Source organism: Mustelus asterias, chromosome 24 (genome assembly GCF_964213995.1).
Source record: "Mustelus asterias chromosome 24, sMusAst1.hap1.1, whole genome shotgun sequence".
Lineage (NCBI taxonomy): Eukaryota > Metazoa > Chordata > Chondrichthyes > Carcharhiniformes > Triakidae > Mustelus > Mustelus asterias.
In genome coordinates, this window is record NC_135824.1 from 52,349,852 (window position 1) to 52,365,578 (window position 15,727).

General features: G+C 52.5%; 1 protein-coding gene across 1 annotated transcript in view; it reads left to right on the top strand.

Moving 5' to 3' along the window:
- The first annotated feature begins 1,511 nt into the window (after positions 1-1,511).
- Positions 1,512-15,727, top strand: part of LOC144511397 (snake venom vascular endothelial growth factor toxin ICPP-like) — a 34,342-nt gene continuing 20,126 nt past the window's right edge. Inside the window, exons 1-2 of the mRNA XM_078241713.1 lie at positions 1,512-1,857; positions 3,570-3,763. Coding sequence (XP_078097839.1) covers positions 3,695-3,763 — 69 coding nt within the window. The 5' untranslated portion in view covers positions 1,512-1,857; positions 3,570-3,694. The remainder of the gene's footprint in view (positions 1,858-3,569; positions 3,764-15,727) is intronic.

Here is a 15,727-nt window from a genome sequence, read left to right on the forward strand (position 1 = left end):
GACGGGGAGGGGGGGGACGGGGAGGGGGGGGACAGGTAGGGGGGGGACGGGGAGGGGGGTATGGAGGGGGTAACGGAGGGGGGAATGGAGGGGGAGGGGGAAACGGAGCTGAGAGCGGGGGGAGCGGAGAGGGGGGGAGCGGAGAGGGGGACACGGAGAGGGGGAGGGGGACACAGAGAGGGGGAGGGGGACACAGAGAGGGGGAAGGGGACACGGAGAGGGGGAGGGGGACACGGAGAGGGGGAGGGGGACACGGAGAGGGGGAGACGGAGAGGGCGAGGGGGAGACGGAGAGGGCGAGGGGGACATGGAGAGGGCGAGGGGGACACGGAGAGGGCGAGGGGGACACGGAGAGGGCGAGGGGGACACGGAGAGGGTGAGGGGGACACGGAGAGGGCGAGGGGGACACGGAGAGGGCGAGGGGGACACGGAGAGGGTGAGGGGGACACGGAGAGGGCGAGGGGGACACGGAGAGGGCGAGGGGGACACGGAGAGGGGGAGGGGGACACGGAGAGGGGGAGGGGGACACGGAGAGGGGGTGGGGGACACGAAGAGGGGGAGGGGGACACGAAGAGGGGGGGGACACGGAGAGGGGGAGGGGGACACGGAGAGGGGGAGGGGGACACGGAGAGGGGGAGGGGGACACGGAGAGGGGGAGGGGGACACGGAGAGGAGGAGGGGGACACGGAGACGGGGAGGGGGACACGGAGACGGGGAGGGGGCACGGAGAGGGGGGCATGGAGAGGGGGACACGGAGAGGGGGACACGGAGAGGGGGACACGGAGAGGGGGACACGGAGAGGGGGAGGGGGACACGGAGAGGGGGAGGCGGACACGGAGGGGGGAGGCGGACACGGAGGGGGGGAGGCGGACACGGAGGGGGGGAGGCGGACACGGAGAGGGGGTGGCGGACACGGAGAGGGGGAGGCGGACACGGAAAGGGGGAGGGGGGAACGGAGGGGGGAGGGGGGAACGGAGGGGGGAGGGGGGAACGGAGGGGGGAGGGGGGAACGGAGGGGGGAGGGGGGAACAGAGGGGGAGTGCGGAGAGGGGGGGAGCAGAGGGGGGAGTGCGGAGGGGGCGAATGGAGGGGGAGTGCGGAGAGCGGGAGTGGGAAACGAGGAGGGGGAGAGGGGAACGGAGAGGGGGAGGGGGGAACGGAGAGGGGGAGGGGGGAACGGAGAGGGGGAGGGGGGAACGGAGAGGGGGAGGGGGGAACGGAGAGGGGGAGGGGAGAACGGAGAGGGGGAGGGGAGAACGGAGAGGGGGAGGGGTAGCAGAGAGGGGCAGGGGGGAGGGGGAGGGGGGAACGCGGAGGGGTCGAATGGAGGGGGGAGCAGGAATTTGGAGGTTATTTGCCACTCAGTGGCGGATAGGATCAGGCAGAGTGAGGAGTCTGGCTCTTTAAGGGTGAACCGGAGTTATTAAACCCTGAGTGAGGTGTGAATTTGAAGCAGACGCGAGAAAGCCGCGGCCGTTCAGCCCATCCGCCTCAGGCTAGCCCAGCCCCTGTGCGCTGTAGCGGAGGATTCTCCGGCCGGCGGGAACCGCGCTCAGCTCCCGGGGCACTGCCTTTGCTTTCTCTTTGAACAAAGCAATCGGGGTTTCAGAGCAGACTGCTGCTGCAGTTTCTGTGGGGATTTGTGAATTCCTCCTTCACCCTGGGGGTCAGCAGGGAGATCCCGTGACTCGGGGGCGAGCCTGGAAACTTGGCTGCAATTCTGCAAAATGCGGAAAGCTGAAGGGGGTTGGTCAGAGAGAGAGTGAGTGAGCAGAGCTCTCTCATCCTGTCTGCATTAGTCCTGAGGCTGCTTTCTACACCACTGGGCTGGGTTTTGCCAGCACTTTCCACCCCACAGGTTAGTGCCAGTAACTCTGTCTGTCCCTAACTTTGCCAGAATGTGTTGAGCGAATGTTTAGCCTTTGTGTTGGGTTAGACTGTTGGACGTGTAGTGTCTTTCCTGGTTGTATAAGGACATCACGAGTCTCCGTTTATCTCTCACTCTATCTCTTCATCGGTATTGTATCTGTGCCTGTCTCCCTGAATCTCTGCCTTTCTCTCTTTCCCCTGTCTCTGAATCTGTGCCCTCTCCCTCTCTCTGCTCCCCTTTGCCTGTCTGTCTCTTTCTTCCTCATCTGATGAGATCTCTGAATCTGCTCCTCCCTATCTTTGCTTCTCTTGCTCTCCAACCCCAACTCCCCCTCCCACCCCCATGAATCTTCGTTATCTTTCTGTGTATGTTTGTGCCTGTCTCTATCACCCCCTTCTCTCCTTTTGTGTTTTCTCTATTTTTCTGTATCTATGTTCCTGCCTCTCCCCCCCCCCCCCTTTCTTGCCTCTCCCTGACTTCTGACTTTATCTTAATCTATGATTCTCTCTCTCTCTCTACGTCTTTGTCTTTTCTATCTTCATCCATGTTTCCCCTCCTCTTTCATAGAATCCCTACAGTACAGAAGGAGGCCATTCAGCCCTTCAAGTCTGCACCGACCACAATCCCACCCTGGCCCCATCCCCGTAACTCCACATATTTACCCTGCTAATCCCCCTGACACTAGGGTAAATTTAGCATGGCCAATCAACCTAACCCGCATATTTTTGGACTCTATCCCCACCCCCCCCCCCCCCTCTCTTTCTCCCCTATCCACTATTCCTGTCTACTCCATTCTGTATCAAAGCTTCTGTCTCTGTCTCTCCCTCCCCCCCCCCCGACCTCCTCAGTGTAAAGTAAAGTTTATTTATTAGTGTCACAAGTAGGCTTACATTCACACTGTGAAAATCCCCTAGTTGCCTGTTCGGGTACACTGAGGGAGAATTTTGCACGACCAATGCCCCTAATCAGCATGTCTTTGGACTGTGGGAGGAAACCGGAGCACCCGGAGGAAACCCATGTGGACATGGTGAGAATGTGCAAACTCCACACAGACAGTGACCCAAACCAGGATTCGAACCCTGGTACTGTGAAGTCCGTGGACCATGTCTATGTTGTGTGTCTTAGGCTGCACTCCCTTTATGTTTTCATCAAGAACCTTTTATTGATGTTTTGTTTGCACTTCAGTCCCACGCTCCTGATCTACGGACACCCGGTGCGGAGAGGGGAGGGATGGCGACCTCCTCGTGAACCTGCTCCTGGGCCTGGCGAAACGCGCCATTTACCGGTCCAGGCAGCGGGCGATCGAGGGGGGCCGTCCATCCTGACTGTCTGCCCCTCTACCGCGGCTATGTTCGCAGCCGGGTGTCCCTGGAGAGGGAGCATGCGGTGTCCACGGGTGCGGTTGACGCCTTCCGTGCCCGTTGGGCACCGCAGGGGTTGGGGTGCGTTATTGACCCTGACAATCACATTTTAATTTGGTGTTTTTAAGTTCCCTTTGTACTTTGATTTTTGTTCGGGCTGTTCCCCCTCCTTTTGGGGAGCTGCCCCTTTTTACTTTGTCCTGACTTAATCTGAGTTTGTTTATTTGGTTTGACCTAAAAAGAGGGCAGCAATGCTAACCACTGTGCTGCCCCAGTGTATGTAAAGGTCTATGTCTTCCTCTGTCTCTATATCTGAGTTTAAAGGTCTTATTTTCCCAGGACTTCATTCCGGATGATTATTCCTCGCCTGGCCCCTCCTGATTTGACCCCTTGCTTCTTCCTCGCCCCATTTGGACGTCACCCATCCATCCCCCAGCTAATGTGCAGCCCTGGGACGTGTGGCGATGTGTTTGATGGGCTCCTTGCCTTGCCCAGCTGCTGCTCTGCTGCTGTTCCTCCTGCCTATCTTTCAGGTATGTGTGGGGGTGGGGAGAGGGTACGTTTACATTTGGGTTAAGTGAGTCTTCAAGCAATTTAGTTTGATTTATTATTGTCACATGTATTAGTCTACAGTGAAAAGTATTGTTTCTTGCGCGTTATACAGACAAAGCATACCGTTCATTGAGAAGGAAACAAGAGAGTGCAGAATGTAGTGTTACAGACATAGCTAGGGTGTAGGGAAAGCGGCACGGTAGCACAGTGGTTAGCACTGCTGCTTCACAGCTCCAGGGACCTGGGTTCGATTCCCGGCTTGGGTCACTGTCTGTGTGGAGTTTGCACATTCTCCTCGTGTCTGCGTGGGTTTCCTCCGGATGCTCCGGTTTCCTCCCACAGTCCAAAGAAGTGCGGGTTAGGTTGATTGGCCGTGCTAAAATTGCCCCTTAGTGTCCTGGGATGCGTAGATTAGAGGGATTAGTGGGTAAAATATGTAGGGATATGAGGGTAGGGCCTGGGTGGGATTGTGGTCGGTGCAGACTCGATGGGCCGAATGGCCTCTTTCTGTACTGTAGGGTTTCTATGATTTCTATGAGATCAACTTGATGCAAGGTATGTCCACTCAAAAGACTGATGGAGCAGGGAAGAAGCTGTCCTTGAGTCGGTTGGTATGTGTCCTCAGACTTTTGTATCTTTTTTCCAGTGGAAGAAGGTGGAAGAGAGAATGTCCGGGGTGCGTGGAGTCCTTAATTATGCTGGCGGCTTTTCCGAGGCAGTGCGAAGTGTAGACAGAGTTAGTGGATGGGAGGCTGGTTTGCGTGATGGATTGGGCTACATTCACAACCTTTGTCGTTTCTTGTGGTCTTGGGCAGAGCAGGAGCCATACCAAGCTGTGATACAACTAGAAAGAATGCTTTCTATGGGGCATCTGTAAAAGTTGGTGAGAGTCGTAACTGACATGTCAAATTTCCTTAGTCTTCTGAGAAAGTAGAGGCGTTGGTGGGCTTTCTTAACTATAGTGTCAGCATGGGGGGGGGGAACCAGGACAGGTTGTTGGTGATATGGACACCTAAAAATGTGAAGCTCTCAACCATTTCTACTTTGTCCCCATTGATGTAGACAGGGGCATGTTCTCCTTTACGCTTCCTGAAGTCGATGACAATCTCCTTCATTTTGTTGACATTGAGGGAGAGATTATTGTTGCCGCACCAGTTCACCAGATTCTCTATCTCATTCCTGTACTCTGTCTCGTCATTGTTTGAGATCCGACCCACCACGGTGGTGTCATCAGCAAACTTGAAAATCGAGTTGGAGGGGAATTTGGCCACACAGTATAACAATTATAGTAAGGGGCTGAGGACATAGCCTTGCGGAGAACCGGTGTTGAGGGGGAAGTCTTGTTGCCTATCCTTAGTAGTTGTGGTCTGTGAGTCAGGAAGTTCAGGATCCAGTTGCAGAGGGAGGAGCCGAGGCCCAGGCCACAGAGTTTGGAGATGAGTTTCGTGGGAATAATGGTGTTGAAGGCTGAGCTGTTGTCAATAAGCAAATGGGGGGCCAGGGGGTGGGGGGAGCGTGGAGAATCTGGAAGAGAAAAGTCACAGTCACTCAGTTGTTTCCCCTGCGGGTCAGGCCATGATTATGAACTGACCTTTTCCCTTGAGCTTTCTTTCCAGAATTTTCTGATTATTTTTTTTTACAAAAATATATGACCCTGGTTAATAAGGATCCAAACTCTCGTGCAAACATTATTCCAGTCTCTGAGTCACCCTTGAGTCATTTGTCTAATGATAAGTTACTGACTTGTTTACTCTAATTATTCCAATGCTGTTTAGGACAATATACACTATGTACGGCTCAAAATCTGGCCATTCGGCCCAACTGGTCCGTACTGGCGTTTATGATACAGTTCAACCTCTTCTCATTCCCCCCTCATCTCACCCTATGGCAGAACCTTCTATTCCTTTCATCCTTATTTAGCAGCCTTGATCATTCAGTTACATTTAAGACTAAAAGATTTTTAGTGTCTCTGGGAGTTGAGGGATAAGGAGATGTGGGTTCAGTTGGCTAGACCAGCATTTATTGCCCATCTCTAATTGCCCTGAAGGTAGTGGTGAGCGGTCTGCTGGAACCCACTGCAGTCCATCTGGTGTAGGTACACCCATGATGCTGTTAGGGAAGGAGTTCCAGGATTTTGACCCAGTAATAATTTACCCAGATTGACCAAATGCTACCGGGACTTGATGATTTGAGTTATAAGGAGAGGCTGGATAGACTGGGACTTTTTTCTCTGGAGCGTAGGAGACTTAGGGGTGATCTTATAGAGGTCTATAAAATAATGAGGGGCATAGATCAGTTGGATAGTCAACATCTTTTCCCAAAGATAGGGGAGTCTAAAACTAGAGGGCATAGGTTTAAGGTGAGAAGGGAGAGATACAAAAGTGTCCAGAGGGGCAATTTTTTCACACAGAGGGTGGTGAGTGTCTGGAACAAGCTGCCAGTGGTAGTAGTAGAGGCGGGTACAATTTTGTTTTTAAAAAGCATTTAGGCAGTTACATGGGTAAGATGGGTATAGAGGCCAAACGTGGGCAATTGGGATTAGGTTAGTAGTTTAAAAAAATGGTGGCATGGACAAGTTGGGCTGAAGGGCCTGTTTCCATGCTGTAAACCTCTATGACTGTATAATGAAGGAATGGTGATAGATTTCCAAGTCAGAATGGTGTGTGGCTTGGCGGGGGACTTGGAGGTGATGTTTAAGTTTGTTTATTTTTTTAGTGTCGCAAGTAAGTTTACATGAAGTTACTGTGAAAGTACCCTAGTCGTCACAATCCGGTGCCTATTCAGGTACAACGAGGGAGATTTTTTTTTAACCATGGCTGATGCACCTAACTAGCTTGTCTTTTGGACTGTGGGAGGAAACCGGAGCACCCGGAGGAAACCCACGCAGACACGGGGAGAACATGCAGACTCTGCACAGATAGTGACCTGAGCTGGGAATCGAACTTGAGTCCCTGGCGCTGTGAAACTGCAGTGCTAGCCACTGTGCCGGTGATGGTGACCCCATGTATCTGCTGCCCTTGTCCTTCCAGATGGTAGTGGGCGTGGGTTCAGAAGGTGCTGCCTCGGGAACCTTGGTGAGTTCCTGCAGTGTACCTTGCTGCTACTGTGTGTCTGGTGGTGGAGGAGGGAGTGAATGTTTAAGGTGGTGGATGGGGTGCCAATCAAGCGGGGCTGCTTTGTCCTGGATGGTGTCGAGCTTCTTGAGTGTTGTCGGAGCTGCACTCATCCAGGCAAGTGGGGAGTATTCCATCACACTCCTGACCTGTGCCTTGTAGATGGTGGATGGTCTTTGGGGAAGGAGTAGGTGAGTTACTCACTGCAGAATTCCAGCCTCTGACCTGCTTTTGTAGCTGCAGTATTTATATAGAAACATAGAAAATAGAAGCAGGAATAGGCCATTCAGCCCTTTGAGCCTGTTCTGCCATTAATTTAGATCACGGCTGATAAATTCAATATCCTAACCCCCCCTCTCTCCTGTTTTCCCCCCCTCCCACACCCCCATATCCCATTGTTCCCCAGATGTTGATAGTTGGGGATTCAGCAATGGTAATGCCATTGAATGTCAAGGGGGAATTGGTTACATACACTTAGCCTAAACTGGAATGTTATCTGGGCCTTGCTGAATATGGAGTTGGGGTTGAAGCTCAGCTCTCGCTCCCCGCCCCCCCCCCCCCCTCCGCCCCCAGTGCCAGGGACCCAGGTTCCATTCCCGGCTTGGGTCACTGTGCAGAGAGTCTGCACGTTCTCCCCATATCTGCATGGGTTTCCTCCGGGTGCTCCGGTTTCCTCCCACAGTCTGAAAGACGTGCTGGTTAGGGTGCGTTGAGCCGTGCTAAATTCTCCCTCAGTGTACCCCGAACAGGCGCCGGAGTGTGGCGACTAGGGGATTTTCACAGTAACTTCATCGCAGTGTGAATGTAAACCTACTTGTGACTAATTAATAAACTTTAGACCTGTGTAGGTTAGGGGGATTAGCAGGGTAAATATGTGGGATAGGGCCTGGGTAAGATCTTCTGTCGGAGAGTCAGTGCAGACGTGATGGGCCGAATGGCCTCCTTCTGCACTGTAGGGATTCTATGAACATCAACGCCAGACACGTACTCGTTGCAAGAGTGACAAGAGCCTGGACTCTTCCCCCTCTTTCGCTCTTGAACCTCTTACAACCCTGAGATGCCATCATCCCCCAACCTTCTCGAGGGCAATTGGGGTTACGTAATAAATGCTGGCCCAGCCAGAGACATCCACATCCTGTGAAAGAATTCTTTTGAAAAAAGTACCTCTGGCAGCAAAACTTCGGATGAGTTGAGCTTGATGGAAGGAGATCCTGATTGGATAACTGGAGATAATAGAAGATGCCGACAAGAGTTTCAGTAGCTTTTCTGCAGAGCAATGCTACATGCCAGTTTTATAGGGGAGATTCACTAATAACCTTTAGGGAAGGAAATCTGTCGTCCTTACCAGGTCTGGCTTACATAGAACATAACAGCGCAGTACAGGCCCTTCGGCCCTCGATGTTGCGCCGACTTGTGAAACCAATCTAAAGCCCATCTAACCTACACTATTCCAATATCATCCATATGTTTATCCAATGACCATTTAAATGCCCTTAATGTTGGCGAGTCCACTACTGTTGCAGCCGTGTGACTCCAGAACCACAGCAATGAGGTTGACTCTCAACTGCCCTCTGGGTGGCACAGTGGGTTAGCACTGCTGCCCCACAGCGCCAGGGACCCGGGTTCAATTCCAACCTCGGGTCACTGTCTGTTTGGGGTTTGCACTTTCTCCCCGTGTCTGCGGGGGTTTCCTCCGGGTGCTCCGGTTTCCTCCCGCAGTCCAAAGATGTGCGGGCTAGGCGGATTGGCCATGCTAAATTGACCCTGAGTGTCAGGGGGATTAGCAGGGTAGATATGTGGGGTTACGGGAATAGGACCTGGGTGGGATTGTGCTCGGTACAGACTCAATGGGCCGAATGGCCTCCTTCTGCACTGTACGGATTCTAGGATTCGATGAAATGGCCTAGCAAGCCACTCAGTTTCAAGGACAAATCGGAATGGGCAGTAAATGTTGGCCAGTCAGTGATGCCCATGTCTCACGAGTGAGCTGAAGAAAAATCAGATGCACTTGCTGGGGTGCGAAGAGTTTGAAGCAAAGCTCACTGAGAAGTTTTGGGACTGTGAATGTATTTGAAAATGAAGGGGATATTGCAGGCGCTCTCTCCCTCAGCCAGTGCTCGCAGCCGGGCAGTATAACCAGGGTGCAAACCTAACATGAGCAACTTGCATTTACATAGCTCCCTAGTAAAGTCTGTCGAGGCCATTCCCAGGAATGTCAGCAGACTGATGTTGAACCACTGAGCAGAGAGGTAAGAGGTAGATTTTAAGGTCGGGCTGAAGTGGTCACCAGTGGTGGGACAATGGAAGGTGAGAATGCCCAAGAGGCCAGGTTTGGGGAAATGCAGAGATTGGAGGTTGAGGGGTGAGCTGATAGAAGTCTACAAGATTATGGACAGAGTAGATAGCCAGAAGCTTTTTCCCCAGGGTGGAAGAGTCAATTACTAGGGGACATAGGTTTAAGGTGTGAGGGGCAAGATTTAAAGGAGATGTACGAGGCAAGTTTTTTTTACACAGAGGGTGGTGGGTGCCTGGAACTCGCTGCCGGGGGAGGTAGTGGAAAATTTACGATAGTGGCTTTTAAGAGGCGTCTTGACAAATATGTGAATAGGATGGGAATAGAGAGATATGGTTCCGGAAGGGTAGGGGGCTTTTAGTTCATGGTCGGTGCAGGCTTGGAGGGCTGAAGGGCCTGTTTCTGTGCTGTAATTTTTTTGTTCTTTGTTCTTAGGGTTGGAAGAGGTTAAATAGCAAAAGAGGTCTCTTGTCACTCTTGCAATGGGTGCATGTTTGGCATTGATGTTTATAGAATGCCTACAGTGCAGAAGGAGGCCATTCAGCCCATCAAGTCTGCACTAACTCTCCAACAGGGCATCTTACCCAGGCCCTATTTCCCCACAACCCCACATTTACCCCACTAATCCCCCTAACCTACACATTTTGGGACACTAAGGGGCAATTCAGCATCTCTAATCCACCTAAGCTGCACATCTTTCGGCTGTGGGAGGGAAGTGGAGCACCCGGAGGAAATCCACGCAGCGACAGGGGAGAATAGACAGTTACCCGGGGCTGGAATTGAACCCGGGTCCCTGGCACTGTCAGGCAACGGTGCTAACCACTGTGTCGCCCCTGATTTCCATTTGCTGAAGGTTTAGGTAACACAGCTCTCCCAGTGTCTGCGTCAGTGAGGTTATAACTGTGATACATTACCAGCCCAGCTCCCTGGCACTCTTGCTGGTTAATCATAGAATCTGCGGCACAGGAGAAGGCCATTTGGCCCATTGAATCTGCACTGATAAGAATCCGACCCAGGCTCTAACCCCGTAACCATTTACCCTCCTAATCACCATGGCAATAAGGGGCAATTTAGTGTGGTCAATCAGCCTAACCTGCATATCTTTTGGATTGGGGGAAGGAAACCAGAGGAAACCCACGCAGACACGGGGAGAACATGCAAACTCCACACAGTCAGTCACCCAAGGCCGGAATTGAACCTGGGTCCCTGGCTCTGTGAGGCAGCAGTGCTAACCACTGTGCCACCGTGCCGCCCATAATGCTGTGAGTAACTTGTTTGCAGATGGATTAGGAAAAGTCCCCGGTGCCACTTCTGAGCCCGTGGCTTCTCTCAGCTGGGGGGAAGTGGGGAAGGGGCGGGGGGGGCGGGGGGGGGGGGGGGGGGGGTCGAGGAATCATCTGGGCTCCCGGCTGCTGGGTGGAATCCAATGACCAGGATTATCAAGTATTCTGCTGCTGCTCTCTACACTGCCGGTACTCTTGAACTTAGAGTCAGAAGGTCCAGGAACCACCTCAGGATTGAGCACAAGAGTCCAAAAGTTGACATTCCAGTCACTGCTGCATTTCTAGATCCAATATTAAACAGAGGCCCTGCCTATCCCACCCTCCCCAGGTGGGCATTAAGGATTACTTCGGGGAAAAGACCCCAGGTTGTTTCTCACCAATATTTATCCCTCCAATCAACATCATTAAAAATAAAAGCCAATCTGGTCATTGCAATTTGTGGGATCTTGCTGTGCACAAATGAGTTACAGCATTTCATAGAATCCCGACAATGCGGAAGGAGGCCATTCGGCCCATTGAGTCAGCACCGACCACAATCCCACCCAGGCCCTATCCCCACATATTTACCCCACTAATCCCTCTAACCTCTGCATCCTGAGATACTAAGGAGCAGTTTAGCACGGCCAATCAACCTAACCCGCACTGTGGAAGGAAACCGGAGCACCCGGAGGAAACCCCACGCAGACACGGGGAGAATGTGCAGACTCCACACAGACAGTGACCCAAGACAGGAATTGAACCCAGGTCCCTGGCGCTGTGAGACAGCAGTGCTAACCCACTGTGCCACCCATTTCCTACACCACAGTGGCGACTGTATTTCACAAATTATTTAATTCAACGTCCTGGGGGTTACCACTGACCAGAAACCGAACTGGACCCAGCCATATAAATCATAGAATAAAATCCCGACAGTACAGAAGGAGACCATTCAGCCCATCGAGTCTGTACCGACCACAATCCCACCCAGGTCCCATTCCCGTAACCCTCATTTGCCCTGCTAATCCCCCCTAGCACTAGGGTCAATTTAGCCTGGCCAATCAACCTAACCCGCACATTGTTCGGACTGTGGGAGGAAACCCACGCAGACACGAGGAGAATGTGCAAACTCCACACAGACCGTGACCCTAGGCTGAAATTGAACCCGGGTCCCTGGCGCGGTGAGGCAGCAGTGCCAACCACTGTGCCACCGTGCCGCCCCCAAATACCGTGGCTACAAGCGCAGGTCAGAGACTGGGAATCCTGTGGCGAGTATCTCACCACCTGACTCTCCCAATACCTGGCCAGTACCTACAAGGCACAAGTCAGTAGTGTGATGGAATATTCTCCACTTGCCTGGGTGAGTGCAGTTCCAACAACCCTCAAGACGCTTGACACTATCAGGATAAAGCGGCCCCGCTTGATTGGCACCCTGTCCACAAACTTTCAGTCCTTCCACCGCTGACGCACAGTGGCAACAGGTACGCCATATTTTAAAGTACATTTATTCGTCACAAGTAGGGTTAGATTAACACTGCAATGAAGTTGTTGTGAAAATCCCCCAGTCGTCACACTCTGGCGCCTGTTCGGGGACACTGAGGGGCAATTTAGCACGGCCAATGCACCCTAACCAGCATGTCTTCTGAACTGTGGGAGGAAACCGGAGCACCCGGAGGAAACCCACGCAGACACGGGGAGAACGTGCAGACTCCACACAAGACCGCTACCATCTAGAAAGACAGGGGATGGGCAGCAGACACATGGGAGCACCAGCACGGTGGCACAGCGGCTAGCATTGCTGCCTCACAGCGCCACAGGTTCGATTCTGGCCTTGGTCACTGTCTGTGTGGAGTCTGCACGTTCTCCCCGTGTCTGCGTGGGTTTCCTCCGGGTGCTCCGGTTTCCTCCCACAGTCCACAGATGTGCAGGTTAGATTGATTGGCCATGCTAAATTGGCCCTAGTGTCAGGAAATTAAAGTTTATTTATTAGTCACAAGTAAGGTTGACATTAACACTGCAATGAAGTTGCTGTGAAATTCCCCTAGTTGCCACAATCCGGCGCCTGTTCGGGTCAATGCACCCTAACCAGCACGTCTTTCAGACTGTGGGAGGAAACCGGAGCACCCGGAGGAAACCCACGCAGACACGGGGAGAACGTGCAAGCTCCACACAGACAGTGACCCAAACCGGGAATCGTACCCGGGTCCCTGGCGCTGTGAAGCAGCAGTGCTAACCACTGTGCCACCATGCCGCCCTTAGCAGGGTAAATGTGTGGGATTTCAGGAATAGGGCCTGGGCGGGACTGTGGTTGGTACAGACTCGATGGGCCGAATGGCCTCCTTTGTACTGTCTGGAATCTATGTTTCACCTGGAAGTTTCCCCTCCCAAGCCACTCGCCATCCTGACTTGGAAATATATCGGCCGTTCCTTCACTGTCGCTGGGTCAAAAGGGCGGCACGGTAGCACAGTGGTTAGCACTGCTGCTTCACAGCTCCAGGGACCTGGGTTCGAATCCCAGCTCGGGTCACTGTCTGTGTGGAGTTTGCACATTCTCCCCGTGTCTGCGTGAGTTTCCTCCGGGTGCTCTGGTTTCCTCCCACAGTCCAAAGATGTGCGGGCTAGGTTGATTGGCCATTCTAAATTGCCCCTTAGTGTCCCGGGGTGCATAGGTTAGAGGGATTAGTGGGTAAATATATGGGGATAGGGCCTGGGTGGGATTGTGGTTGGTGCAGACTCGATGGGCCGAATGACCTCTTTCTGCACTGTAGGGGTCTATGACTTAATTCTTCAACTCCCTTCCTAGTAGCATCGTGGGTGTGCCTACATTATACGGACTTCAAGAAGACGGCTCACCACCACCTGCTGAAGGATAATTAAGGATGGACAATAGACGTTGGATCTTTCCCGCGATGCCCACGGCCCCCATGAATGACCAAAAAAGAAAATTGGTGGTAAAATGCCCTTGCGGTGGTCAAAGCTGCTCCAGAAACGAAAGGCTTTATTCGTTCTCTTGGTTTTTCCGAGTGGCCAGGCTACAGCTAATGTCCCTGGGCTTGTGTGTGACTGACTGGTCAGTACCTTCGGGAGAGGGAATATAAATAAAATAACAGTCAGCGGAAAGCAGATGCTGAAATTCTCAGCAGTCCCTTGCATTTTCTGCTGACTAAAGCTATTTGTCTGTTCCCATTATATTTTGCAACCATTACAAATGATGAAGTCTGCCAATAAATCCCCATGCGATTGTGTGCACAGCTGTGCCCCCTCTGGTTGTAAGTATATGCTGTATAAACACACACTCGCTATCTATTGTCATGACGCAGATATGAATCTGTGCACTAGTGCGATGCACCTTGTGTTTGTGTCCTCACTGTATCCGTGTGTGTTTTGGTTGAGACAGGAACCTCCACTTTCTGTCATCATCTGATTAAACTATTGTCACATGTATTGGTATACAGTGAAAAATAGTGCTATACCAATAAAACATACCATTCATAGAGTACACAGGGGAGAAGGAAGGGGTGGGGAGCAGAATGTAGTGTTACAATTATAGGGTGTAGAGAAAGATCAACTTAATATGTGGCAGGTCCATTCAAAAGTCTAATGGCAGCAGGGAAGAAGCTGTTCTTTGGTTGGTTGGTACGTGTTCTCAGACTCTTGTATCTTTTTTCCAATGGAAGAGAGAATGCCCGGGGTGCGTGGGGTCCTTGATTATGCTGCCTGCTTTCACGAGGCAGCGGGAAGTGTAGACGGAGTCAATGGATGGGAGGCTGGTTTGCGTGATGGATTGGGCTACGTTCACAACCATTTGTAGTTTCTTGGGCAGAGCAGGAGCCCATACCAAGCTGTGATGCATCTGGAAAGGATGTTTTCTATGGTGCAACTGTAAAAATTGGTGAGAGTCGTAGCGGACATGCCGAATTTTCTTAGCCTTCTGAGAATGTAGAGGCGTTAGTGGGCTTTCTTAACTGTAGCGTCGGCGTGGAGGGACCAGGACAGGTTGTTGGTGATCTATGAAAATTGAAGCTCTGGAAATAAGGGACTGTTGGAAACGCCACTTGTCAAAGGAGCAATTTTTAAATCTCAAGTGAGGGGAGCCGTGAAGATTGTTTAAGGGCTGCCTACTTGATGCTCAAAGCAGGGTAGGGTTAGGGCAACCTCGGAACCTAACCTTACTTTATTCCCCTCCATTTTTGTTTTGCTTGAAGGTTGAGCTTCAAGGGTGGCACAGTGGTTAGCACTGCTGTCTCACAGCGCCAGGGACATGGGTTCAATTCCCGGCTTGGGTCCCTGCCTGTGAGGAGTCCATGTCTGCGTGGGTTTCCTCCGGGTGCTCCGGTTTCTTCCCGTAATCCAAAGACGTGCAGGTTAGGTGGATTGGCCGTGCTAAATTGCCCCTTGGTGTCGGGGGGGGGGGGGGGGAGTGGCAGAACAAACTCGTCGGGTTACACGGATAGGGGCTGGGTGGGGTTGTTGTGAGTGTAGGCTTGATGGGCCGCCTCCTGCACTGTAGGGACTCTGATTCTAACCTCAAATCTGCATCCCACCTATCCTATCCGACTCTGCTTCCAACCCTTTTCAGGAAGCGTTCCAAAGACTTAGTCCTCAGAGAGAGAACATTTTTGCATCATCTCCGTTTTAAAAGGGTGACCCTTATTTTTAAACAGTGACACTGCCCACCCCCGAGTTCTAGATTCTTCCACAGGAGGGAACATCCTGGCTGCTCCATTGCAATCAGAGGCAGAAATCCCTTTCCTCCTCAAAACCCCCCACCGCCCCCTACAACTGTATGGGCTTCGTAGAATCCCTACAGTGCAGAAGGAGGCCATTCGGCCCATCGGGCCTGCACTGACGACAATCCCACCCACGCTCTATCCCCGTAACCCCACATATTTGCCCTGCTACTCCCCCTGAACCTAAGGGGCAACTTAGCACGGCCAATCCACCTAACCCGCACATCTTTGGAGTGTGGGAGGGAACCGGAGCACCCGGAGGAAACCCACGCAAACACGGGGAGAACATGCAAGCGCCACGCAGTCACCCAAGGCCGGAATTGAACCTGGGTTCCTGGCGCTGTGAGGCAGCAGGGCTAACCCACTGTGCCACCGGGCCACCTCAGTTAGGAGGTCAGGTGTTTCTCGTGTGTCGGTGCGGATTGGCTGGGCTGAAGGGCCTCTTCTGCACTGCGTGATTGTAACAACACGGCAAACAGAGAAGATTGAACCCAGAGTAGAGAGAGTGGCTCCCCCCTCCCCCACCTGGAGGAAACTCTCGCAGACATGG